We start from the raw sequence: 26681 nt of genomic DNA, 5'->3' as shown, positions 1-26681 counted from the left end.
GGAAAGGATGGCAGCCCGGCTGCAGGGCCCGGCCGGGAGCGCGAGCTCGCGGCCGCAGTTCCCAGGCGTCTGCGGGCGCGAGCACGCCGCGACCCTGCGTGCGCCGGGGCGGGGGGGCGGGGCCTCGCCTGCACAAATAGGGACGAGGGGGCGGGGCGGCCACAATTTCGCGCCAAACTTGACTGCGCGCTCTGCTGTAACGAGCGGGCTCGGAGGTGCTCCCGCTGCTGTCATGGTTGGTTCGCTAAACTGCATCGTCGCTGTGTCCCAGAACATGGGCATCGGCAAGAACGGGGACCTGCCCTGGCCACCGCTCAGGTATCTGCCGGGCCGGGGCGATGGGACCCAGACTGGCGCAGGCTGCCCGCGGTCGGGGTACCTGGGTGGGACGCGCCGGGCCGACTCCCGGCGAGAGGATGGGGCCAGACTTGCGGTCTGCGCTGGCAGGAAGGGTGGGCCCGACTGGATTCCCCTTTTCTGCTGCGCGGGAGGCCAAGTTGCGATTTCTGCCCGGATCCTGCTGCCCGGTGAGGTCTTTGCCCTGCGGCGCCCTCGCCCAGGGCAAAGTCCCAGCCCTGGAGAAAACACCTCACCCCTGCCCACAGCGCTCCGCTTGTCAGGTGTGTTAGAGCTCGAGCCCAAGAGATAATGTTTCGAGTAACGCTGTTTCTCTAACTTGTAGGAATGAATTCAGATATTTCCAGAGAATGACCACAACCTCTTCAGTAGAAGGTAATGTGGGATTAAGTAGGGTCTTGCTTGATGAAGTTTACCAGTGCAAATGTTAGTTAAATGGAAAGTTTTCCGTGTTAATCTGGGACCTTTTCTCTTATTATGGATCTGTATGATCTGTATGCAGTTCCCAAGGTTCATTTACCATTATTAAAAATTTTTTGTCTTAGAAATTTTATGTATGTTAACGCACGAGCAAATTATCAGGCATGGGGCAGAATTGGCAGCTGGGTAGAGGCTTCGGTGGAGGTTAGCACTCCGAAAGGAAAACAGGAGGCCTTTGGAACAGCTGCTGGAAGAGATAAGGCCTGAACAAGGGCAGTAGAGAAGAGAGGGTAAAAATTTTTTAAGGTTACATGACCCTGGATTTTGGAGATCTGGAATTTAAAGATGATGCATCGGGGATGAACGCTCAGATTTTCAGTTTGAAAGCTGGCGTGAGAGGTAAAGGAGTGGAGAATGATGTACCATTGTAATGATGAGGCGCCTCTAGGACATCTAGGATAATTTCAGGCACGGGGATCTAGGTGAATTGAACTGTTGGAGGGAAGGGAATAACCAAGGAAAAGAATGTGGGGGTTGAGAGATGCCCCGTTTAAAACCTAAGAGACCTGGATATTTATGGTTGTAAGAGGAGGCATGGCAGAGGAAATTGAACAGTAAGAAAGGAGCAGATGCTGCATCTCTTTAATGGGACAGATACAAGGCATTTGGGTTTGACACTTAGGTCACTGGTAGAGATGATGACAAGACCCCATAGCTGAAGAATTGATAAAAGGCAGTCTCAAAAATCCCAATATAGTCTGGTAATGTTAATGTTTCTTTGGTTCAGATAGCTGACTCTCAAAGTTATTTTCCTAAGAAATTGAACCAAAAGTGGACGCTATATGTAAAAAGTTTTTATAGAAGCGTTAAAAGAGTAGGATAGAGACATAATTAAACATGTTTTAAGGTAATTGAGTGGAACATTAAGCAGCTGTTTTTAAAAGTATGATTTAATATCAATCTACAAAGTACACAAATATAATACAATTGTATCAAACAGTTGTGACAGTACTGATTAGAGGCTGAACATTATTCTAAGTCTTTAATTCCCACAACAACCCTAGAAGCAGGAACTATTGTTATCTCTATTTTATAGATAAAGAAAGTAAACCACAAGGGGTTAACACGATTTGTCTTGTGGATGACAAAATGCATTAAACTTGAGCGTTGACTCAGAATCTTTTTTTTTTTTGAGACAGAGTCTCGCTCTGTCGCTCAGGCTGGAGTGCAGTGGCGCAATCTCGGCTCACTGCAAGCTCCGCGTCCCGGGTTCACACCATTCTTCTGCCTCAGCCTCCCACAGGCGCCTGCCACCATGCCTGGTGAATTTTTTGTATTTTTAGTAGAGACGGGGTTTCACCGTGTTAGCCAGGATGGTCTCGATCTCCTGACCTCGTGATCTGCCCACCTCGGCCTCCCCAGAATCTTTACTCTTTACTATGTTATACACAATTGCAAATGATTAAAACTAAATATTGGATATAAATTGGGTAATGCCAAAGGGAAAAATAGTTATATTTCAGTAATGAGTGATAAGTATGAATTTTGGTAAGACTTTTAAGTTCAATTTTTTTAAAGGAGATCCACTGAATGTCAGGATGTCTACCATATCTGTGCACATACCTATGCTAAGTCCTCACTTAATGTCATCTGTGAGTTCTTGGAAACTGTGACTTTAAGTGAAACAATGTATAGCAAAACCAATTTTACCATAGGCTACTGGATGTACACAAGAGTTAAGTTCCTAGGGCATATTGCTGGTCACAAAAACATCATCAAACTTCTAAATGAAGGCCAAAAACACTTCTAATATAAAACACTGAAGTAAATATGAGCTATACATACATTTAAAAATAATAATGTGCATGTCTTTGGGATGTGGAAGGAAACTGGAATACCTGGAGAAACCCCATGCAGACATGGGAAAAGCATGCAGACTCCACACAGACGGTGGCCCTGGCCAGGAATTGATTATTTTTCTCATCAACGTTAGAAGAAAACGATGTTATTCAAGGACCTGTTGTATATAAATACATGAAAATATATGTACATTCCCAAAATATACTTAGGCTTTCTTTATGATTTTATAGGTAAACAGAATCTGGTGATTATGGGTAAGAAGACCTGGTTCTCCATTCCTGAGAAGAATCGACCTTTAAAGGATAGAATTAATTTAGTTCTCAGCAGAGAACTCAAGTAAGTACCTTAACATAAATTCACCACAAGAAAATCATGTCTCATAGTGGAGATCAGTATATGATAAAATGAAATTGTATAAAAGGAGCTATTGATGAAGCTGCTTAATATCACAAAGGTGATTATAGAAAATTAATAAGCAGTTATTTATACTACATGACAATAACTTATTCTACTACCTGAGTAATTCATTTCATCACCTTGAAAAGTTACATTAAATAGCTCACTGTGGTATCAGATTTGCAAGTTATCTTGAACCATCATTCAGTAGGCCCAAATATAAATTATACAGTGTAATCAATAACTTGTAGTTTCACATAAAGTTAAAAAAACTATTTTTTGGGACTTGCTAAAATTAAGTGATGATCCCCTTTCTGGACCCAACCCTAAATGCAATAAAATGTGAATTTTAGGTTGGGCTGAAATGGGTCATAATCTTCTGCTCTATTATTCCTAGTTGACCACAATACCCAATAATATTTTGTACTTAACATTCATTACCCAGTGTCTGAAGGTAAAACATTTCAAAGTATTGAAATGGTTCTAGAGATCCTGGAGAGAAGCGGGTATCTCCAGTTAGCCTCTGCTAAGAATTTTCCTGTCCTCCAACCCAGGGTTGGAGTCAGTAGTTCATGAAACCTGGATATGCCCTGGTGACTGGAGAGTACGAGGGGTGATCATATTAAGACTGCCCAGGAAGTCAACTCCAATGGCTTGGGAGGTTGAGGGGTGGCCAGAATTGGACCTGTGTTAATCCATTCTCATGTTGCTATAAAGAACTGCCCAAGACTGGGCAATTTCTACAGGAAAGGGGTTTAATTGACTCACAGTTCCTCATGGCTGGGGAGGCCACAGGAAATTTAAAATCATGGTGGAAGGCGAAGCAAACACATCCTTCTTCACATGGTGGCAGGAAGGAGAAGTGCGGAGCAAAGGCGGAAAGGCCCCTTATAAAACCATCAGATCTCATGAGAACTTAACTATCATGAGAACATCGGCGGGGGGGGGGGGGGGGGAGCCACCCCCCATAATTCATTTATCTCCACCTGGTATCACCCTTGACATGTGGGGATTATTACAATTCAAGGTGAGATTTTGGTGGGGACACAGCCAAACCATATCAGGATCTAAGGGGAAAGTCTGGGATCTGGCATGTTAATCATTCTTAGTCTAATAATATAATCACCAAAAAGAATACAGTATCCTAGGGAACTACTTGCTTGGGAACAGTGGTCATAGTATTCTTTTCCCATGTGTATTGGTGAAGATTCAACCAAAGAAGCAGAACCAGTAGTAGATAGATACAGGTATATTAAAGAGTTTTATTGCGAGGAATTGGCTTACACAATTATGGGGGCTGGGTACGTGAGTCCAAAAATCTGTAAAGCAGGCCGTCAGAAAGGGCAAGCTGGAATTCTCCAGCAGGGGCTGAAGCGGTACAGGTGAAATTTCTTCAGGAAAGCCTCAACTCTACTCTTAAAGCCTTTAAACTGATTGAATCACCCCACTGAGATTAAAGTCTGACCGGGCACAGTGGCTAACCCCTGCAATCCCAGCACTTTGGAAGGCCAAGGCGGGTGGATCACTTGAGCTCAGGAGTTTGAGACCAACCGTGCAACATAATGAAACCCCGTCTCTACAAACAAATTAGCCAGGCGTGGTGGCATGTACCTGTAGTTCCCAGGAGGCAGAGGTTGCAGTGAGCCAAGATAGTGTGACTGCACTCCAGCCTAGGCAACAGAGTGAGACCCTGTCCCAAAAAAATTTAAAAAAAAAAACTGAATTGTAATCACATCTACAAAATGCCTTCAAAGCAACACCTAGATACAGTATCTGAATAACCAAGGACTATATTCTAGCCAAGTTAACACTATGGGAAGGAAAGAACTACACAGCTATATAGGCTAAGGAGATTCAGGCTTACATAGATTCTCTCCCAAGTTCTTCCTAGAATGGCATAGGTAAAAACTGAGAAGAAAGTGTATAGAATATTTGCATTAATTGCCTCTGGGCGACGGGGCAGATTTGTTGATGTGCATCTTGCTGCCTGCTTCCATCTTCATGCTGTTCTTCTGGTTGCTAGGATGCTCTGATTATCTCTTTCCTTGGTAGATTTCAAATTCACAGACTATATCGCCATTCCAAGAAACTCTTTAATGATATTTTTGAATACTACTCAAGTTTGTTTATGGCTAGCTTAAGCTCAAACAGAAAGAAATCTCAGTGGGGGAGATGTTCACTTGAGCCAGCATTTCTCCTTGAATGTGATGAGTGTAATTTTTTTTTTTACAACCTCCCTGTGATGCGTGTAATTGGGTTTGATTGCTTCTTATGTATTTATATATAACATGTTGGTGTCTTGTGCTTTTTTTTTTAAGGCTAAGAAAATTTAAAGTCTTTGTTATCAAGTATGCCAGGGAAATAGTGATACCAGTTAGTAAAAAATGTTAGAGCTCTTTTTTATTGTTGTTGTTCTTCCTCCCACTTCCTTACTCGTTGGTCAGTCCCACACATATAGTGAGCACCTGCTGAGTGCCAGGCACTGCAGGGTCCTGAATAAGAGGGCAGAGATTTATACATGGAAATCACTTGCTTATGCCAACTCTAAAGATACTTCATTTTTCACCCCTCTCCCCCAATGTAAGAAGAAACTGAATCCTCAAAGTGATCACAAAATTTTCTACCAAACACTAGTTATTTAGGGTAAATATTTCCTTAGTAAGATATTGAGGGAAAATGCTTTTCCAAAGTTGTCTAGACAATCAAGTTGTGGCTTTAAAAGAACTTGGGGTGAGAAGGGTGGGGATGGCCACTGATGAGTACAGAATGTTTTTTTTTTTTTTGGTGTGATGGAAATGTTCTAAAAGTAGACAGGAGTGATGCTTGCTCAACTCTGTGAATCTACTAAACGTCACTGAACTATACACTTTAAAAGGGTGAATGTTAATGGTGTGTAATTTATATCAATAAAGTGGCTTTTAAAAGTCTTTGGAACCAGCCGGGCATGGTGGCTCACACCTGTAATCCCAGCACTTTGGGAGGCCGAGGTGGGCAGATCATGAGGTCAGGTGTTCGAGACCAGCCTGGCCAACATAGCGAAACCCCGTCTCTACTAAAAATACAAAAATTAGCCAGTTGTGGTGGCAAGCGCCTGTAATCCCAGCTACTCAGGAAGTTGAGGCAGGAGAAGCTCTTGAACCAGGAGGCAGAAGTTGCAGTGAGCCGAGACTATACCACTGCACTCCAACCTGGGAAACAGAGCAAGACTCCGTCTCAAAAAAAAAAAAAAAAAAAAACTCATTGGAACCAAAAATTAAATAAACAAGTTTTACTGTAATGCTATAGTAGCCTGGACACCATCTTTAGAAAATCCAAAATTGCCTCCATTATGTAAGATTTAAATAGTCTCCCATCCATGAAAGTTAACTTAATTTCATGTTACAATTTTTTACGATCTCACTATCAGAGTCTCCACAGTGATTAAAACTTCTTGAAGGTGCAGTTCTCTCTCCCCCTACCACTCACACACTTGGAGTAGCAAACACTGACCTGGTTTCTGATATCTACTATGGCACCTAATAACTTTGTGACTTTAGGCAGGTTACAAGTAAGCCTTGTTGAACCTCTTCCTTACCTATTAAATGAGATGAATAATGACAACTTTTTTGGGTGATTTTGAAGACTCACTGAAATTTTCTATGTAAAGTTTCTGGCACACAGAAGGGTATAGATATCAGTTCCTACCCCCACCCCCACAAAATTGCTACTTTATATCTTATAGAACATACACGTTAATATAATATTAATGAATTCACGGTCAACAGACTCATGATCTCATTTGCACCTTAACATATTACTTTGTTCTTGTTTCCCTCGATCTTGAGACAAAAATCCACTGCCACCTAAGTCAACTCTCTCATCTCCCCCGACTTGATTCTGGATTCCTTTTTTTTCTATCTTCACCTTGCTCTGCTGTCCCAACCTTTTAGTATTATCAAAGGCAAAATAAAAATGTTGAGATGAATCTCTAAATTTAACATTTTGTTTGGGTAGAAAAAATTGCAGTTTAGGGCATACATGCAGACAAGTGGCCTTCCATATGTCTGAAGAACAAAGGGAAGGTTAGAGGTTTTATTTAAAAGGAGAAATGTTACTGATCTTTGAGAAAGTTCATTGGCACTACTAAGGTTTGGGGGAGCTAGCAAGCTCCGACTGGCGAGCAGTGAGTGGTGGGCAAAATCAGTTCTAGAGTTGCAGCAAGTTATCTCAGAAGCTATAGATAAAACTGGTTTCAGGTTACAACAAGCAGTTCCAGCAGTCAGGCTCACAGAGAATTACATTCTTGGAGCAATGTTTTATACCCTGAGTGCTTTTTCCCCCTGGCCCCTCAACTCTGATTTAGTTGGGTATGACAAGAATGACCCACTGTCACCCAGGCCAGAGGGCAGTGATGTGATCTCAGCTCACTGCAGCCTCCACCTCCCTGGCTCAAGCAATTCTCCTGCCTCAGCCTCCCAAGTAGCTGGGATAACAGGCATGTGCCACCATGCCCAGCTAATTTTTGTGTTTTTTAGTAGAAATGGGGTTTCTCCACGTTGGCCAGGCTGGTCTCGAACTCCTGACCTCAGGTGATCTGCCCACCTCAGCCTCCCAAAGTGCTGGGATTACAGGCGTGAGCCACCACGTTTGGCCTACCCTGTTTTAAACCTCACCACAGTTTACTTTTCTTCTACCCTCAACTTTCTCAGAGCTTTCTTGTATTAAATAACTTTAGTATGATTAAAATAAAATTCTATACTACACTTCGATTGTAGTCTGTCATGCCTGTGCCTTTGCACATGTTTTTATCTCCTTTGACACTCAGTTAAGGAATCATGCCCTGAGGAGTATTCTCCCTCATCACCCCGGCCCTGTGCTCTTATATAGCGTCCTCTGCATGTCTTCATTGTATGTCCTTTCATTCATTATAGTCACTGCTGAGATATTTCTGACTGCCATCACAATCTCTTTGAGTGCAGGGACTGCATGTTTTATCCCTATCCCCAGAATCTAGCATAACCCCTAGCAAAGTAGGGATTCAAAAATCACAGAATGAATAGTACATAGGTGATTTATAAAAATAGAACCATCCCACATAGTACCACTTTGTAACCCACCTCTTTTTCCCTCAATATATTAGAAAATAAAGTCCTGTAAATATTTTTAGTGGCTGCATAGTATTCCATTATGAGGCTGGATCATACCCAATTTTTAATATGAGCATACCTCAGAGACATTGCAGGTTCAGTTCTAGACCACTACAATAAATAAAGCAAATATCACAATATAGGTAGTCACATGAATTTTTTCTCAGTGCATATAAAAGTTATATTTACACTATACTGATAGTCTAATAGATGTGCAATAGTATTATATCTTTAAAAAATGTATGTACCTTAGTTAAAATATGACTGGAAAATGCTAACAATCATCCAAGCCTTCAATGGGTCATAATCTTCTCACTATGGAGTGTCTTGCCTTGATACTGATGGTTGCTGACTGATAAAAGTGATGGTTGCTGAAGGCTGGGGTGGCTGTGGCAATTTCTTAAAACAACAATGAAGTTTGCCACATTGATAGACTCTTCCTTTCATGAAAGATTTTTCTGGAGCATGTGATGCTATTTTATAGGATTTTAGCCACAACAGAATTTCTTTCAAAATGGGAATCAATCCTCTCAAACCTTGCTGTTGCTTTATTAACTTAGTTTGCGTAGTATTCTAAATCTTTCAAGGTCAACAATGTTCACAGCATCTTCACTGGGAGTAGATTTCATCTCAAGAAGCCAGTTTCTTTGCTCATCCATAAGAAGTAACTCCTTATCCACTGACATTTTATCATGAGATTCCAGCAATTCCATCCCATCTTCAGGCTCCGCTCTTTTTTTTTTTTTTTTTTTTTTTGAGACAGAGTCTTGCCTGTGGCCCAGGCTGGAGTGCAGTGGCGTTATCTCAGCTCACTGCAAGCTCCGTCTCCCAGGTTCACGCCGTTCTCCTGTCTCAGCCTCCCTAGTAGCTGGGACTACAGGCGCCCGCCACCACGCCTGGCTAGTTTTCTGTATTTTTTAGTAGAGACAGGGTCTCACCATGTTAGCCAGGATGGTCTCGATCTCCTGACCTCGTGATCCGTCCACCTCGGCCTCCCAAAGTGCTGGGATTACAGGCATTAGCCACCACGCCCGGCCCAGGCTCCACTTCTAATTCTAGTTCTGTTGCCATTTCCACCACATCTGCAGTTATTTCCACCCCTGAAGTCTTAAACCCCTCAAAGCCATCATAAGGGTTGGAATCAACTAACTCCAAACTCCTGTTAATGTTGATATTTTGATCTCCTATGAATCATGAATGTTGTTAATGCCATCTAGAATAGTGAATCCTTTTTAGAAGTTTTCCATTTACTTTGCCCAGATCCATCAGAGGAATGACTGACTATTGCAGTTACGGCCTTACAAAATGTATTTCTTAAATAGTAAGACTTGAAAGTCAAAATTACTCCTTGATCCATGGGCTGCAGAATGAGCAGGAATATTTTGAAAGGAATCTTCTTTCCTGAGAAGTAGGTCTCAACAGTAGGCTTTAAATATTTAGTGAACCATATAAACAGTGAACCATATAAACAGATGTGCTGTCATCCAAGCTTCGTTGTTCCATTTCTAATACACAGGCAGAGTAGATTTAGCGTAATTCTTAAAGGCCCTGGGATTTTCAGAATGGTAAATGAGCATTGGCTTCCACTGAAAGTCATCAGCTTGCATTAGCCCCTAACAAGAGAATCAGCCTGTTCTTTGAAACTTTGAAACTAGGCATTGACTTCTCCTTTGTAGCTATGAAGTCCTAGATGGCATCTTCCTTGAATAGCAGGCTATTTTGTCTCCATTGAAAATCTGTTCTTAGTGTAGCCACCTTCATCAATGGTCTTAGCCAGATCTTCTGGATAAACTTGCTGCAGCTTCTACATTAGCACTTGCTGCTTCACCTTGCACTTTTTTCTTATGGAGACAGCTTTTTCCTTAAATATCATGAACTAAACCCTGCTAGTTTCAAACTTTTCTTCTATAGCTTTCTCACCTCTCTCAGTCTTTACAGAATTAAAGAGGGTTAAAGCCTTGTTCTAGATTGGGCTTTGGCATAAGGTACTGTGGCTGGTTTGATCTATCCAGACCACTCAGCTTTCTCTACATCAGCAATAAGGCTGTTTGCTTTCTTTTTTTTGTTTTTGTTTTTGTTTTTGTTTGAGACGGAGTCTCGCTCTGTCACCCAGGCTGGAGAGTGCAGTGGCGTAATCTCAGCTCACTGCAAGCTCCGCCTCCTGGGTTCACATCATTCTCCTGCCTCAGCCCCCCAAGTAGCTGGGACTACAGGCACCTGCCACCATGCCTGGCTAACTTTTTTGTATTTTTAGTAGAGACAGGGTTTCACTGTGTTAGCCAGGATGGTCTCGATCTCCTGACCTCGTGATCCGCCCACCTCGGCCTCCCAAAGTGCTGGGATTACAGGCGTGACCCACCGCGCCTGGCCAGGCTGTTTGCTTTCTTACCATTCACATTTTTACTGACCATTCACATTTTTACTGGAATAGCACTTCTAATTTCCTTCAAGAGCTTTTCTTTTGTATTTACAACTTGGCTGTTAGCTGCAAGAGGCATGGCTTTTGGCCTGTCTTGGCTTTGATATGCCTCCTTCACTAAGTATAATCATTTCTAGCTTTTGATTTTACATGAGAAATATGTGACTCTTCCTTTCACTCGTATGCTTAGAGGCCATTGTAGGGTTATTAATTGGCCTCATTTCAATATTGTTGTGTCTCAGGAAATTGGGAGGCCAGAAAAGGGGGAGAGAAACAGGAATAGCCAGTTAGTGGAGCTGTCAGAACACATAATATGTATCGATTAACCATCCTAAAAGGGCATGATTTATGGCACCCCATAACAGTTACTTGCAACAGTAACTGCAAGATCCCCAAAACATATTACAATAATGAAAAAGCCTGAAATATTGTGAAAATTGCCAAAAGGTAACAGAGATACAAAGTGAACACATGCTGTTGGAAAAACTTCACCAATAGACCTGCTCAGTGCAGGGTTGGCACAAACCTTCAGTTTGTAAAAAAGAAAAACACCTTAATATCTGTGAAGCACAGTAAAATGAGGTATGGCTTAGTAGGGAACCCCCTTTTTAAAGGCTTAGTATGAAGGGTCTTAAATTGAGGATGTATTTTTGCGTTCTGGTTAAGACACTATTCCATTTGAGGGTTTTTTGTTTTTAAGTGGTTTCCCAACACTCCTCGGGGAAATTGAGCAAGAATTCCATCGGCAGTCCTCACATCAGGAACTGTGAAAAAGGATAATGTTTATATGGCACCCGGGATAATCAGATAAGGCCAGAGGACAAGAGTCAGAGGGTTCTGCCTAATCTAAGCCCCACCATCCTGATGTTTAAGGGCCCCTGAATCAGAGGACCTGTAGCCCACAGGCACCAAATGAAGTCTTTTGTCCATGTAACAAATTTCAGCTCAAGTTTCAAAGTCAGATCTGCTGGAGTTCAACTCGGAGGTCCATCATTTCCTGGCTGTGTGACCAGTAGTTTCTTAACCATTCAGCCTCGGTTTCCTCATCTATAAAAAGGAATGGTAGTACCACGTACAATTGCCAGTTAAATGCAGTGTGTACATTATCTCATTTAGTCTTCATGCAAACCCTCAAGACTCAATCACAAAGAAATGTCCACACATTTCTTAACAAAGAATACATATGCTACTACATACCAACTCTCCTTTGTCAGGGAATCCAATCTAGATTGGCTTAAAATAATTATAGGAAAGAAATTCAGCAGTGAAATATGTGACTATATTGGATGCTTGCTATTTGTCATTTACTGTATTTCTAGCACTTGTGCCGTGTAAGGGCTGATGAACTCAAACAGTAGCTCAGCTTTTTGCATGTTCTTTTTTACCCACCTAGAGGTCCAGTGTTTCCTGTGATGCTTACCTCTAAACTGTTAAATAGCCACATTTTACGGAAGCATATTCTTCATACCTTTGCTCTAACTTAAATCTCTAACTTTGTGCTATATTTAATTTGGGTTTTTTTTTGGGGAGGGGGGGAGTGGAGTTGGTTTTTTTTGAGACAGAGTCTCGCTGTCTCGCCCAGGCTGGAGTGCAGTGGCACAATCTCGGCTCACTGCAACCTCCGTCTCCTGGATTCAAGCAATTCTCCTGTCTGAGCCTCCCAAGTACCTGGGATTACAGGCACGCACCACCACGCCCAGCTAATTTTTCTATTTTTAGTAGAGACAGGGTTTCACTATGTTGGCCAGGCTGGTCTGGAACTCCTGACCTCCCGTGATCCGCCCGTCTCAGCCTCCCAAAGTGCTGGGATTACAGGCGTGAGCCACCACACCTGGCTAATCTGTTCTTCACTTTCTTTTCCAGACTCACTACAAAAAAGGGCAAGGAAGTCTTCACAGCTGCAATTACTAACACCGTCAAAGCTCTGTTTTGGCCATCATCTGTTTATTAACTAAACTCTCTTCTCTCCCAACTCCAAATCTTTGTTTCTTCTAGATTCAGTTCTCTCCCTGAAGAACCTAATCCAACCTGGTCCCTGCAACTGCCCTGATACCTTAGGAGATACTTGGGCTTATTTAACTTCTCCCTGGCCACCATGTCTTTTTCCAGCCTGAGTCAAAGTATATTCTTTGCTCTAACCTAATTCTTTTAAGAATGACAGAGTAAAATAAGTAAAATTTGTATTAGGAGGGAGAGGGAGGAGGCAATCAAGAGAATGAATAGTCCCTATTCTTGATTAATCCTTATTATAACTATGAGTTCAAGGGCATTATATAATCTTGTTAAAGCACCAGGCTCAAAACTTGACATTGAATTGTAATTTCTGTTGTGTATCTAATTACTATGAAAGCCCAGTTCTACCTGTTTCATCATTTATAAAGGGAATTGCAGCCCCCACCACGACCAACAAAGTAGTTTCAGAGATTGGGAGGGACTAAGCTAGTCAATGTCAACCAAGCTTGTCCAGCCCGCAGCCCGCAGCCCGCAGGCCTCAGAGTAGCCCAGGATGGCTTTGAATGCTGCCCAACACAAATTAGTAAACTTTCTTAAAACATTATGCACAGATCTTTTTTTTTTTTTTAAAGCTCATCAGCTATTGTTAATGTTTGTGTATTTTATATGTGGCCCAAGACAATTCTTCTTCCAATGTGGCCAAGAGAAGCCAAAGTATTGGACCACCCCTGAGTAAACACTGAAATTAATTAACTTCTTCCCTTTTGGATTTTAATAAGTAATAATAAGCTCATTTTTTAATACTTCACCCATTCCTGTATTGTTTGAAACATAAATCCTTTCCGCATTCCCAAAGGTAACAACATATTAACAGTCTGAATGTCATTCCAAGCTTTTCTGCAGTCATTCAAACATATCACTCTTTTTCTAATATTTTATCAGGAAAATCTTCACGCATACAGAAAGAACTTTACAGTAAACTCACCACCTAGATCTGCCATTAACATTTTACTCTACTAGTTTCATCACATTTCATCCATCAATTGGTCTTGTTCATTTTTGCATTTCATAATAAACTGCAGACATTAGTATATTTCCACCTAAATACTTCATCATTCATACCATTAATGATTCAGTCTTGGCCGGGTGCGGTGGCTCACGCCTGTAATCCCAGCACTCTGGGAGGCCGAGGCGGGCAGATCAGCAGGTCAGGAGATTGAGACCATCATGGCTAACATGGTGAAACCCCGTCTTTTCTAAAAATACAAAAAATTAGCCGGGCATGGCGGCGGGCACCTGTAGTCCCAGCTACTCGGGAAGCTAAGGCAGGAGAATGGCATGAACCCAGGAGGCGGAGCTTGCAGTGAGCCAAGATCGCGCCACTGCACTCCAGCCTGGGCTACAGAGTGAGACTCCGTCTCATTCATAAATAAATAAATAAATAAAATGATTAAGTCTTTCTTTACAGTTTTTTTTTGAAGTAAATATTACATGAGACACAAGTCTTAAATGTACATTTGCTAAGTTTTGATAAATGTATACACCTGTGTAACCCCAGCCCTATCAAAGATATAGATATAGACACCTGCTCTGTCCAAGTTAATCTTTATCCCACCCCTCCAGAAATAACTACTGTTCTGATGTTTTTTCCACCAGAGATATCACAAGATATCACGTGGTTTTATGATTCATTGTGAACCACAGATGTACAAATGTAAGTTGAATTATTGGTCATAGGCCATACTGATGTTAAGTGCTTTTTGTTGAAAGGATTCATATTTATGATGATTTTAGTTCTATAGTCACTGCTTCTTAGATTATTTGACTAGTATGGATGGATTTTACAAACATTTTGTGGAATTCTTTTTTTAACCTTAGGGAACCTCCACAAGGAGCTCATTTTCTTTCCAGAAGTCTAGATGATGCCTTAAAACTTACTGAACAACCAGAATTAGCAAATAAAGTAGACATGGTCTGGATAGTTGGTGGCAGTTCTGTTTATAAGGTAAGTGTAGTTATTGATAAATAAAACCAAATGTTCTATTCTACTTTCTTTCAGCTTCCTTGCCATTTAAAGGAAGTGGAAGAAACAGGTATAACTCATTGTCTGAACCTTTAAAAAATTAAGCCATGAGTATAGGAAGCAGCACATTATCTGTACTGTAAATTATTTGTTTTCAGTTCAAATTATTTCTTGTTTGATACTATACAAACTAAATAGAAATGCAAAAATATTTTAGTCTGTATCAGCCTTTTTTATTTATTCATTTATTTTTGAGACAGGGTCTTGCTTTGTCACCCAGGCTAGCATGCAGTGGCACTGTCTCACTGTAGTCTCAAGCTCCCAGGCCCAAGCGATCCTCCCACCTTTTCTCCCAAGTACCTGGGACTATAGGCACACACCATCGTGCCCGGCTAATTTTTGTATATTTTGTAGAGTCAGGATTTTGCCATGTTGCCCAGGCCAGTCTTGAACTCCTGGGTTCAGGCAATTGACCTCCCAATGTGCTGGGATTACAGGCGTGAACCAGCACACCCAGCCTATTTATCTTTTTAATTGGCAAATAATTGCATATATATATATATTATGTACAACATGTTGTTTTGAAATGTGTATACATTGTAGAATGGCTAAATGGAGCTAATTAACATATGTATTACCCACTTATTTTATGTGGTAAGAACACTTAAAGTCTACTCTCTTAGCAATTTTCAAGAATACACTTGTTATTAACTGTAAAATAATAGATGTTGTACAATAGATCTCTTGAACTTACTCCTCCTATGTAACTGAAATTTTGTATTCTGTGAGCAGCATCTCCCCAATACCAGTCTACTTTCAAATCAAAGAATAATTGTTGTTTCCAATTTAAAATCCTTTCTAAATCTTTTCCTGAGAATTGTACTTGCATTGCACTGGTTTCTACTCCCTGAATGTACCCTAGATACACTGAGTTATCCCTTTGTCTTTCAGGATGAATATATCTCTTACTGAGAAAGGGTTGGGGCTCTCAGTTGATATACACTAACTAGATGTATATGAATTTATTACAAGCAGAAAACTTCTTCAACCAATTTTTTTTTTTTTTTTTGAGACGGAGTCTCACTCTGTCAAGACTCGGTCGCCCAGGCTGGAGTGCAGTGACGCGATCTCGGCTCACTGCAAGCTCCACCTGCCGGATTGACGCCATTCTCCTGCCTCAGCCTCCTGAGTAGCTGGGACTACAGGCGCATGCCACCACACCTGGCTAATTTTTTTGTATTTTTAGTAGAGACGGGGTTTCACTGCGTTAGCCAGGATGGTCTCAATCTCCTGACCTGCTGATCCATGCACCTCAGCCTCCCAAAGTGTTGGGATTACAGGCGTGAGCCACCCCGCTCGGCCAATATACCTCTTTTTTAATACCAAATGACTTCCAGCTTTAAAATTTTTGAGGATAACAAATAGAATTCTTTGCCTTTTAAAACACCAATGAAAAATTAACATTTATGAGGAGGAAGAAAAATCTAGTTTCTGCCATGTGGGTTGTCTTGTGGTAAGATATATACAGTGAAATTATTTTAGAAAGAAGAGGTAGGCTGATGCCTGTAATCCCAGCACTTTGGGAGGCCAAGGCGGGTGGATTGCTTGAGGTCAGGATCTCAAAACCAACTTGGCCAAGATGGTGAAACTCCATCTCTCCTAAAAATACAAAAATTAGTTGTGTGTGGGCGCGGGACCCTGTAGTCCCAGCTACTTGGCAGGCTGAGGTGGAAAAATCACTTGAACACGGGAGGCAGAGGTTGCAGTAAGCTGAGATCGTGCCACTGCACTCCAGCCTGGGTAACAGAGTGAGACTCTGTCTCAAAAAAAAAAAACTCTCAGTTTCTTGGGCTCCTGTTTCTAGAACCTCTTATTTTCCCCATTTGTAATAGAAGAAAATGGACATTTTTCCTTGATATTTTTATCCAAGTATGAATTTCTTCTAAGAAAACAAGTTATTTCTTTATTTTGTTCAGTGCCTACCACACTTTGAATGATTCATTACCATAGTCACTTGAAAATGTATTCTTTAAGCAATATAAGTACGTAAATGCATTTATATAATATGATAAATCTACATCTAGATAAATAGGAAGTAGAACCTTCGAATGGTATTTTTACACCTGCCTCACATCACAACAGCTTGTAGATATCATTCAGGCTTATCTTCCTATGGGCCAAATCGGACCTCCCAGCCTATTTTTGTAAAGAAAGTTTCAGTGAAACACAGCCCCACCCATTCATTCAGTACTATCTGTGGCCTGCAAAGGTAGGAAACCCTATGCCCCTCAGAGCCTAAAATATTTACCATCTCTCCCTTTACAGAAGGTTTGCCTTGTATAATCAACTTTTTTTTTTTTTTTTTTCTTTTTGAGACGGAGTTTCGCTCTTTTTGCCCAGGCTGGAGTGCAATGGCGCAGTCTTGGCTCACCGCAACCTCCACCTCCTGGGTTCAAGTAATTCTTCTGCCTCAGCCTCCCAAGTAGCTGGGATTACAGGCATGTGCCACCACGCCCAGCTAATTTTGTATTTTTAGTAGAGACGGGGTTTTTCCATGTTGGTCGGGCTGATCTCAAACCCCTGACTTCAGGTGATCCACCTGCCTCGGCCTCCCAAAGTGCTGGGATTATAGGCGTGAGCCACTGCACCCAGCTTATAATCAACTTTAATACAGAACTTCACCACCACAGTCAATCTAATAATCCAGACAGTTCCTAAGTGACTAAGGGGCAGGTAACATAGACAGCATGGGCAGGACAAAGGGATAATTCACGCCCTAGGCAGGACAGAGCAGAACGGCACAAGATTTCTTCACACTACTTAGAACAGCATGTCATTTAAATCTTATGAATTATTTCTGGAATTTTCTAGTTAATATTTTCAGACCACAGTTGGCCACAGATAACAAACTGGAAAGTGAAACTGCAGATAAGGGGGGACTCTGCATTCCACTTTTTAAATTTTTGGTACAGTAAGAATTAGTAGAGCATCTATTTGGTTGTAGCAAAGATAATTAATGATTTAATATAAAATGATATATTGAAAATAAAAAGTGAAATTTGTTCTGTACCCTTATTTGGAATTTTAAAAATAAACACTTGGATTTGTTGTGTGTGTGTGTGTGTGTGTGTGTGTATTTTTCTCTTCTATAAGCTATTTGAGATCAAGAATTACTACTTTCTTAGAATTGCAATTAAGACATACTTTTTATGAATGAGAATTTTAATACACTCATTCTAGGGCAACTTTTTCTGTAGAAATTATCAACCATACTTTAGGCAGTAGTTAGAAAAGTCATGTATAGTATAAAGCCAAATGTTAATACAATTGTTAGCACCAAGAAGCAGAAAAATTACCTGTCTACTAGCATTGTAATTATCTTCTGAGAATTGGAAGCATAACTAAATTTTATGTATTTGTATTAAGTATGCTCTTGGGGTTTTCCATAGTCAAGGTCTCATTAGATTGTACTATCTTATTCATACATGTTTATGTAAATTTTTCTATGGAGAGCAACTAGATAATTTGGGGCTCTTAACTCTAAACAGCCAAAGGGAAAACAATAAAAGAGAATGCTTAAATTAAAAAGTTCTTGTAAGCAAACTGGAGGCCAGACTGTATTTAAACTCAGTCTCTCATAATTATTGATAATGGTTAGTGTCATTCTCAATATAAGGCATACTTTGCAGCACCCCAGATGAAAGAATAGGATATTTTAATAATATGCTTTGGCAGTACCAAGCATATTTTTAATACCTAGTATAAACTTAACTAATTAAACATAAATCTTAGAGTTTCTTTGTCTTTTGACGCACATTAAGAAAATTGATGTTGTTTTATTTCAAAGGAAGCCATGAATCACCCAGGCCATCTTAAACTATTTGTGACAAGGATCATGCAGGACTTTGAAAGTGACACATTTTTTCCAGAAATTGATTTGGAGAAATATAAACTCCTGCCAGAGTAAGTATAAAGTTATTAATTAGTCTGAAGCACTTTGTATTTCCTGCTTAAAACTATAGAAAATAACATGTCTTTTCAGACTACAAATTGGGTTCACTGTGTACTGCTAGGGTGATGGGTGCACCAAAATCTCACAGATCACTACTAAAGAACTTATTCATGTAACCAAATGCAACCTGTTCCCCAAAAACCTATGGAAATAATAAATTAAAAAAAAAAAAAAGAAAAAGAAGTCTTGGCACAGTGACTCATGCCTGTAATCCCAGCACTTTGGGAGGTCAAGGGGGTGCAGATCACCTGAGGTCAGGAGTTCAAGACCAGCCTGGCCAACATGGTGAAACCCCGTCTCTACTAAAAATACAACAAATTAGTTGGGCGTGGTGGCACATGCCTGTAATCCCAGCTACTTGGGAGGCTCAGGCAGGAGAACTGCTTGTTCCTGGGAGGCAGAGGTTGTAGTAAGCCAAGATCACGCCATTGCACTCCAGCCTGGGCAACAGAGCAAGACTGTCTCAAAAACAAAACAAAAAAAAAATTAAGTATTTTAACCCCTGAGCATGTGATGTCTTTCCCCTTGTTTAGGTCCTATTTCATTCAACGACGTTTTATACCTTTCAGTGTTAATTTCATTCTTATGTATTCTGTTCCTTTTGATGCTATTGTAAATGGTATTTTCTTTAGTTTCAGACTGTTCATTGCTAGTTACAGAAATGCAAATGATTTTTGTTTATTGATCTTGTATCTTGCAATCTTGCTGAACTCATTTAGTAATTCCGTCAGTAGATTCCTTAGGATTTTCTCTATACAGTATAATGTCATCTGCAAATATAGGTTTACTTCTTCCTTTTTAATCCGAATTTTTTCTTTGCCTAATTGCCATGGCTAGACCTGCCAGTACAGTGTTGACTAGAAGATAGCAAGAGCAGACTTGTCTTGTTCCTAATCTTAGAGGGGAAGCTTTTCTCTCTCATCAAGTGTGATTTAAGCTGTGAGTGCCTTTATCACATTGAGGAAAATCCCTTCTGTTTCTAGTTTATTTCGTATTTTTTATCATGAGAGTATTATACATTTTGTGACATGCTTTTTCTGAGTCTATTGAGATGATCATGTGGTTTTTGTCTTTCATACTAATATTTTAATGTACTATTAATATGGTATATCACATTGATTTTCATGTTAAACTAATGTTTCTGGGATAAATTCTACTTGGTAATGGTATATAATCCTTTTTATATGTTACTGGGCTTAGGTTGCTAGTATTTTGTTGAAGATTTTTGCATTTATATTCAGAAGGGATGATTTATAGTTTTTTTTTTTTTTTTAATGCCTTCCCCTGGTTTTGTTATCAGGATAAAAGTGACCTCATAGAGTGAGTTAGGAGATGCTCTCTTCCCTTCTGTTTTTTTGAAAGTTTGTGACAGATTGTTAGTACTTCTTAAATGTCTTAGAAAATTTTAATAGTGAATCGATTGAGATAGGAATACGGAAATTGCTCCAAAGTGGAGATTCTAAACAAGGCTATGGGAGAAAGCAAAAAACTCTTCCATTGCAACATTTGATGGTCATTTGTACTTTCAGGCATATACTAACATAACATCATAACAGCCTCTTTAATGGAATGGAGGGAATTCTCTAACGGGAGACCTAGAGTAAGTCAGTCCTTCATTCTATGGAGAAAAAGGAAACCTGTGAAGATAAAGTGAATATACTTTGTCCCTGGAAAACTAACATTGCTCAGTTCTGGAGCGGCTTTCTCTCCAGATCTCTGTGCGCTGGGGAACTTAGATTTGCTTTCTACTGTCCAAATATAAACTTTGGTCATTCTCCACCTCCCCTATCCCTTTCCCCACAGCTACTCAGTTTAAGTCCCATTGTCTCTATCAGTTAACCTCTTGTGGTTATATAGGTTTCTGTTCAAACATAAAGTCTTTTATTAACACCATTCTTCCTGATTTAAAAAATAAACAGACTAGTATAGTGAAATACAGATGAAAGAGAGAACTTGTGAGGCAAGAAGAGAATAAAATTAGAATGTGGAAGGAGCCACAAGTGATGGGAGCCAGAGCAGATGGTCATATTAATAAAGTAAGGTGGTTTTACTTTGTGTCTGCCTTCATCCTTGTAGGTCATTGTTTGTGCAGTCGATTTTTCAACAGCACTGTGCCAGCCTATCCTCTAGGGCTCTGCTCTCATTCTTCTTGCCTGAAAGAAATCTTTCTCAGACTATTTCACACTAGACCCCAACCAAACCAGCAGGCCCAGATATTTTATATTGGCAGTTTTCTACTTAATGAGCCCCAAACAGGCTTTTACTTCTAGTTAACAATCTTCTGTGTGACCACGTAGTCAAAGAGAAGAGAGATTAATAAAAGAGGCCTGTGGAGGCAGTAGTTGGCTCCAGAGCTGGGACAGATGCCCCTTATCAGTGGACACCTTGAAGTAGGTTTTGGATAGGCTGATGTTTCTTCTTCTGATCCTACAACTTCCTGTCAGGATGCTGGCATACTCGTCCATATGACTCGGATATCCCTTTGCTCCTAAGCCTGTGCTTCCTGTAGAGTCTTGATTTTAATTGTGTTTTGGTTTTTTGGTTTATTTTTTGTTTTTGAGATGGAGTCTTGCTCCGTTGCCCAGGCTGGAGTGCAGTGGCACGATCTTGGCTCACTGCAACCTCCACCTCCCAGGTTCAGCAGTTCTCCTGCCTCAGCCTCCCAAGTAGCTGGGATTAGGCACGTGCCACCATGCCCAGCTAATTTTTGTATTTTTAGTAGAGACAGGGTTTCACCACGTTGGCCAGGCTTGTCTCGAACTCCTGACCTCAGATGATCTGCCCGCCTCGGCCTCAGCCTCCCAGAGTGCTGGGATTGCAGGCGTGAGCCACCGCGGCGCCCGGCCCAGAAACTTCTTGATATGTTGCTTTTGTCTTATGAACTGACAATCTTGACACTTGAGAATTTTGCACAAAAAATGTACATAGATGTTAACTTTCCACGACTCATTCCAAAGAGACTAAAATTATAATAGAAAATGGTTAATAGAAACATTGCTTCTTCCTCTGAAATGTAAATTATTCCAGAAAGTATCTTTTTCTTTTCCCTATAATTTTGTTACATTGTATCTCTGGTTTTTTTTTTTTTTTGAGACAGAGTCTTGCTCTGTCGCCCAGGCTGGAGTGCAGTGGCACAATCTTGGCTCACTGCAAGCTCCGCCTCCCAGGTTCACGCCATTCTCCTGCCTCAGCCTCTCCGAGTAGCTGGGACTACAGGCGCCCACCACCACGCCCAGCTAATTTTTTGTATTTTTAGTAGAGACAGGGGTTTCACCATGGTCTCGATCTCCTGACCTCGTGATCCGCCCGCCTCGGCCTCCCAAAGTGCTGGGATTACAAGCGTGAGCCACCGCGCCCGGCCTCTGGTTTTTTTTGTTTTTTTTTTACCAAAAATGCATAATCTCTAATTAGTCAGCAAAGGTTAATGTCTATTATTACTCAGCAATGTATTGAATATCATGAGACGTAAAAGTTTACTGTGTTGTCCCTGCCTACAATGAGTTTAAAAAATAGAGAAATGAGGCGGGCGGATCACGAGGTCAGGAGATCGAGAACATCCTGGCTAACACGGTGAAACCCCGTCTTTACTAAAAATACAAAAAATTAGCCGAGCGTGGTGGCGGGTACCTGTAGTCCCAGCTACTCGGGAGGCTGAGGCAGGAGAATGGCATGAACCCGGGAAGCGGAGCTTGCAGTGAGCCAAGATTGTGCCGCTGAACGCCAGCCTGGGCTACAGAGCGAGACTCTGTCTCAAAAAAAAAAAAAAAAAAGAGAGAAATGAAACAAACCAATGATACTAGTAGGCACCATTTATAGAACACTTGATGTGTTAGGCACAATGCTACATTCTTTTTTGGTTTTGGCGGGTGGGGGTAGAGTCCTGCTGTGTCACTGAAGCTGGAGTGCAGTGGCGCCATCTTGGCTCACAGCAACCTCCGCCTCCCAGGTTCAAGCAATTATCCTGCCTCAGCCTCCTGAGTAGCTGGGATTACAGGTGCCTGCCACCATGCCCGGGTAATTTTTGTATTTTTATTAGAGACAAGGTTTCACCATGTTGGCCAGGCTGGTCTCAAACTCCTGACCTCAAGTGATCCACTCACCTTGGCCTTCCACAGTGCTGGGATTACAGGCGTGAGCCACTGCGCCTGGCCAGCAATGCTAAATTTTTTACAAGGATGAAGACTTTATTGACAGCCAGGCTCAGAGGCATGTCACACAGCAGAACCAGAGTGAAGCACAGTGATTCAAGCAGGCATTCCTGACCACCTGGAGCATACTAGGATGCAGCCTGCATAGTACTGAAGAAGTAACCAAAGATTGGGGTTCATTGGAGGCTGGAATGGTCAGAAGATTCCTCAGTGGAGAAGCTGGGTTTTGGATGGGAAGCTGGAGAGAACACAGGCTTAAGTGAGAGTTAGGGAACAGGAATAGCAGATACTAATAAAGGAATTACAATCTGCCACACATTGTGGAATTAGAGCAGTGTGGTGTCCATCAATCAAACAGAAGCAGAGAACCTGTCACTGTCCAGGGCACATAATTTCAGTTACGTTCTAAACAGCTTCAGATTGTATTTTTATCTTTTGCTTACACAAGAAATGTGATACTAAATGTAAGTCTTGCAAAAAGTTCTTAAGAAATTTCCTATTAGCTGGGTGATAGAGTGGAAAGATACAAGGGAAACTGCTGACTGGTTTTTGAGAGAATGAGGAATCCAAAGGAAACAAAAAAGGAGAAATTACACTTTTTGTTTTCTAACTTTCTATATAGTTTACAGTTTTTTTCTTACCATTTGCATTTGTAGTATATTGGCATGATATTTATCCAACTTGACAGTGGCTTACCATTGTGAAGAAAAAAGGGAAACCTTTTATTTGCTTTATGCACTATTGATGCGTTTAAACTGAGAATCAGGGAAGCTATGTTTTTAATGGACACATAATTTAATTATATATTTTTTTCTTACAGATACCCAGGTGTTCTCTCTGATGTCCAGGAGGAGAAAGGCATTAAGTACAAATTTGAAGTATATGAGAAGAATGATTAATATGAAGGTGTTTTCTGGTTTAAGTTGTTCCCCCTCCCTCTGAAAAAAGTCTTTTGTTGACTTTAGATCTATAATTATTTCTAAGCAACTTGTTTTTATTCCCCACTACTCTTATCTCTATCAGATACCATTTATGAGACATTCTTGCTATAACTAAGTGCTTCTCCAAGACCCCGATTGAGTCCCCAGCACCTGCTAGTGAGCTGCCATTCCACACCCATCACATGTGGCACTCTTGCCAGTCCTTGACATTGTCGGGCTTTTCACATGTTGGTAATATTTATTAAAGATGAAGATCCACATACCCTTCAACTGAGCAGTTTCACTAGTGGAAATACCAAAAGCTTCCTACACTTATATCCAGAGGTTTGTAGGTAAATGTTGCCACCTTGTTTGTAACAGTGAAAAACTGAAAACAACCTGGAAGTCCAGTGATGGGAAAATGAGTATGTTTCTGTCTTAGATTGGGGAACCCAAAGCAGATTCCAAGACTGAAATTTCAGTGAAAGCAGTTTATTTGCTAGGTCATACCCGAAATCATCAATTGAGGTATGGAGAAACTGAACTGAGAAGGTAAGAGAAGCAGTTTAAAGTCAACGAGCAGGTTCTCATTGGTAACAAGCTCCATACTGCTGAGATACAGGGAAATGGAAGGGAGAAAGCTGGAGTATTGATCCCCCCCCTCTCTCCTTGGTTGTCAGCTCCCTGTCCTGTGTGTGGGCGGAACGGACTCCAGCTGCTCTATAGCAAGTCCCAGGTGTTTGCAGTAAGAAGCTGCTGGCATGCACTGGAACAATGAATGCCAAACACTTAAAGCAATTCGATGTTTAAGTATGTAAGTTCTTTTTTTTTTTTAGACAGCGTTTCACTCTTGTTGCCCAGGCTAGCGTGCAATGGTGTGACCTCGGCTTACTGCAACCTCCGCCTTCCCAGATTCAAGCGATTCTCCTGCCTCAGGCTCCCAGGTAGCTAGGACCAGGCGCACGGCACCACGCCCGGCTAATTTTTGTATTTTGTATTTTTAGTAGAGATGGGGTTTCACCATGTTGGTCAGGCTGGTCTCGAACTCGTGACCACAAGTGATTCGCCCACCTCAGCCTCCCAAAGTGCTGGGATTACAGGCATGAGCCACCACACCCGGCACATCTTCATTCTTTTTATGTAGTAAAAAGTATAAGGCCACACATGGTTTATTTATTTGAAGTATTTTATAATTTAAAAAAATACAGAAGCAGGAAAACCAATTCTAAGTTAAAGTGAGGGATGATGGTTGCTTGAACCAAAGGGTTGCATGTAGTAAGAAATTGTGATTTAAGATATATTTTAAAGTTGTAAGTAGCAGGATATTCTGATGGAGTTTGACTTTGGTTTTGGGCCCACGGAGTTTGAGATGCCTTTGAGAAATGAATGAAGTAGAGAGAAAATAAAAGAAAAACTAGCCAGGCACAGTGGCTCACACCTGTAATCCCAGCACTTTGGGAGGCTAAGGCAGGCAGATCACTTGAGACCAGCTTGGGCAACATGGCAAAGCCCCATCTCTACAAAAAACACAAAAATTAGCTGGGCATTGTGGCGCACACCTGTATTCCCATCTACTCGGAGCTGAGATGGAAGAATCAATTGAGCCCATGAGTTCAAGGCTGCAGTGAGTCGTGATTGTGCCACTGCACTCCAGCCTGGGTGACAGAAGAGACCTTGTCTTGAAAAGGAATCTGAAAACAATGGAACCATGCCTTCAGAATTCTAGAAAGTTATTTTCAACTGATAAATCTATATTCACCCAAATAATCAAGGGTGAAGGTAAAATAATACATTTTTAGACAAGCAAAGACTCAGGGGTTACCTCCATGTACCCTTTTTAGGGAAGCTGTTGGAGAAAATACTCCAGCAAAATGAAGGAGTACACAAACCAGAGAATGACATGGATCCAGCAAATAGGATCCAACACAGGCAGTATTCCAGCTATGGAGCTAGCTTTAAAAAGAAACCGTAAAAATATTAATAGGTTAGCTGGGTGGAATGACCCATGCCTGTAGTCTTAGCTACTCAGGAGACTCAGCAGCAGGACGACTTGAGCCCAAGAGTTCCAGACCAGCCTGGCCACCTTAGTGAGATCCCTTCTCTTAAAAATAACTTATTGCCAGATTTGGGGCATTTGGAAAGAAGTTCATTGAAGATAAAGCAAAAGTAAAAAAACAAAGGGGAAAGGGTTGGTTAGGCAATCATTCATTCTAGGGCAGAAAGCAGCACAGGATAGGAAGAGCATAATACGCTGTTTTTCGCAACAAGGAGTAGTATGTACACAGTCATAATGATGTGGTGACTGCTTAGCCCCTAAATATGGTAACTACTTTGGGACAATATGGGAGGAAAAGTGAAGATTGTGATGGTGTAAGAGCTAAATCCTCATCTGTCATTTCCAGAAATCACTATATAATATATAATAATGAAGAAATGACTAAGTAGTTATGTGAGGAAAAAAACAGAAGACATTGCTAAAAAAGTTAAAAGTTATTGCTCTGGAGAATTAGGAGGGATGGGGCAGGGGACTGTTAGGATGCATTATAAACTGAAAAGCCTTTTTAAAATTTTATGTATTAATATATGCATTCACTTGAAAAACTAAAAAAAAAAACAATAATTTGGAAAAACCCATGAAGGTAACTAACGGAAGGAAAAACTAAGAGAATGAAAAGTATTTGCCTCTGGAAAGAAAACTGGCAGGACTGTTGTTTTCATTGTAAGACTTTTGGAGCCATTTAATTGTACTTAACCATTTTTATCTATTTCTTTAATAAGAACAATTCTATCTTAATAAAGAGTTACACTTGTTCATAAGTGCTGGCCTCCTGTTGTTCTTTGTACACCCCACACAAAATGTCAAAGAAACTTTGATGGCAATATATCTCCATGGTCAGCTTAAAAATAGAGAAAGGAAAACATAGAATTAACCAAGAGTCACACAAAACAAAGATCAGTTGTTAGGAAACAATCAAAATAAAGTCTCACTTTTTCCAGATTGGCTTATGGAACAGCACTGTAAGGTGATAACTTGGGGCAAACATGTA

The 26681-nt window shown here is 40.9% G+C and overlaps 1 protein-coding gene across 2 annotated transcripts; it reads left to right on the top strand.

Annotated features, from left to right (window-relative positions):
- The first annotated feature begins 7 nt into the window (after positions 1–7).
- On the top strand, positions 8–26451 carry DHFR (dihydrofolate reductase). Of its 2 annotated transcripts, XM_054489808.2 has the most exons (6): positions 8–318; positions 683–732; positions 2868–2973; positions 14410–14536; positions 18402–18517; positions 23535–26451. In XM_054489808.2, exons 1-6 carry the CDS (start codon positions 8–10, stop codon positions 23611–23613), a joined length of 789 nt encoding a protein of 262 aa, XP_054345783.2. In that variant the 3' UTR covers positions 23614–26451. The 2 variants fall into 2 exon arrangements, with proteins under 2 accessions (XP_054345783.2, XP_054345784.2); XM_054489809.2 differs by lacking the exon at positions 683–732 and having other exon boundaries at positions 233–620.
- The last annotated feature ends 230 nt before the right edge of the window (positions 26452–26681 follow it).

The sequence above is a fragment of the Pongo pygmaeus genome, chromosome 4 (assembly GCF_028885625.2).
Source record: "Pongo pygmaeus isolate AG05252 chromosome 4, NHGRI_mPonPyg2-v2.0_pri, whole genome shotgun sequence".
In the NCBI taxonomy this organism is placed as follows: Eukaryota; Metazoa; Chordata; class Mammalia; order Primates; family Hominidae; genus Pongo; species Pongo pygmaeus.
The sequence above is the reverse complement of the archived record's forward strand: the minus strand, read 5'-3'. Positions and strand labels throughout refer to the sequence as shown.

Bases quoted from the DNA above. Each gene is read 5' to 3' on its own strand.
- DHFR (XM_054489809.2), top strand. From the start codon at position 233: ATGGTTGGTTCGCTAAACTGCATCGTCGCTGTGTCCCAGAACATGGGC. The intron at 621-2,867 runs GTGTGTTAGAGC...ATGATTTTATAG, and splicing joins CACAGCGCTCCGCTTGTCAG to GTAAACAGAATCTGGTGATT. The intron at 18,518-23,534 runs GTAAGTATAAAG...TTTTTCTTACAG, and splicing joins AAATATAAACTCCTGCCAGA to ATACCCAGGTGTTCTCTCTG.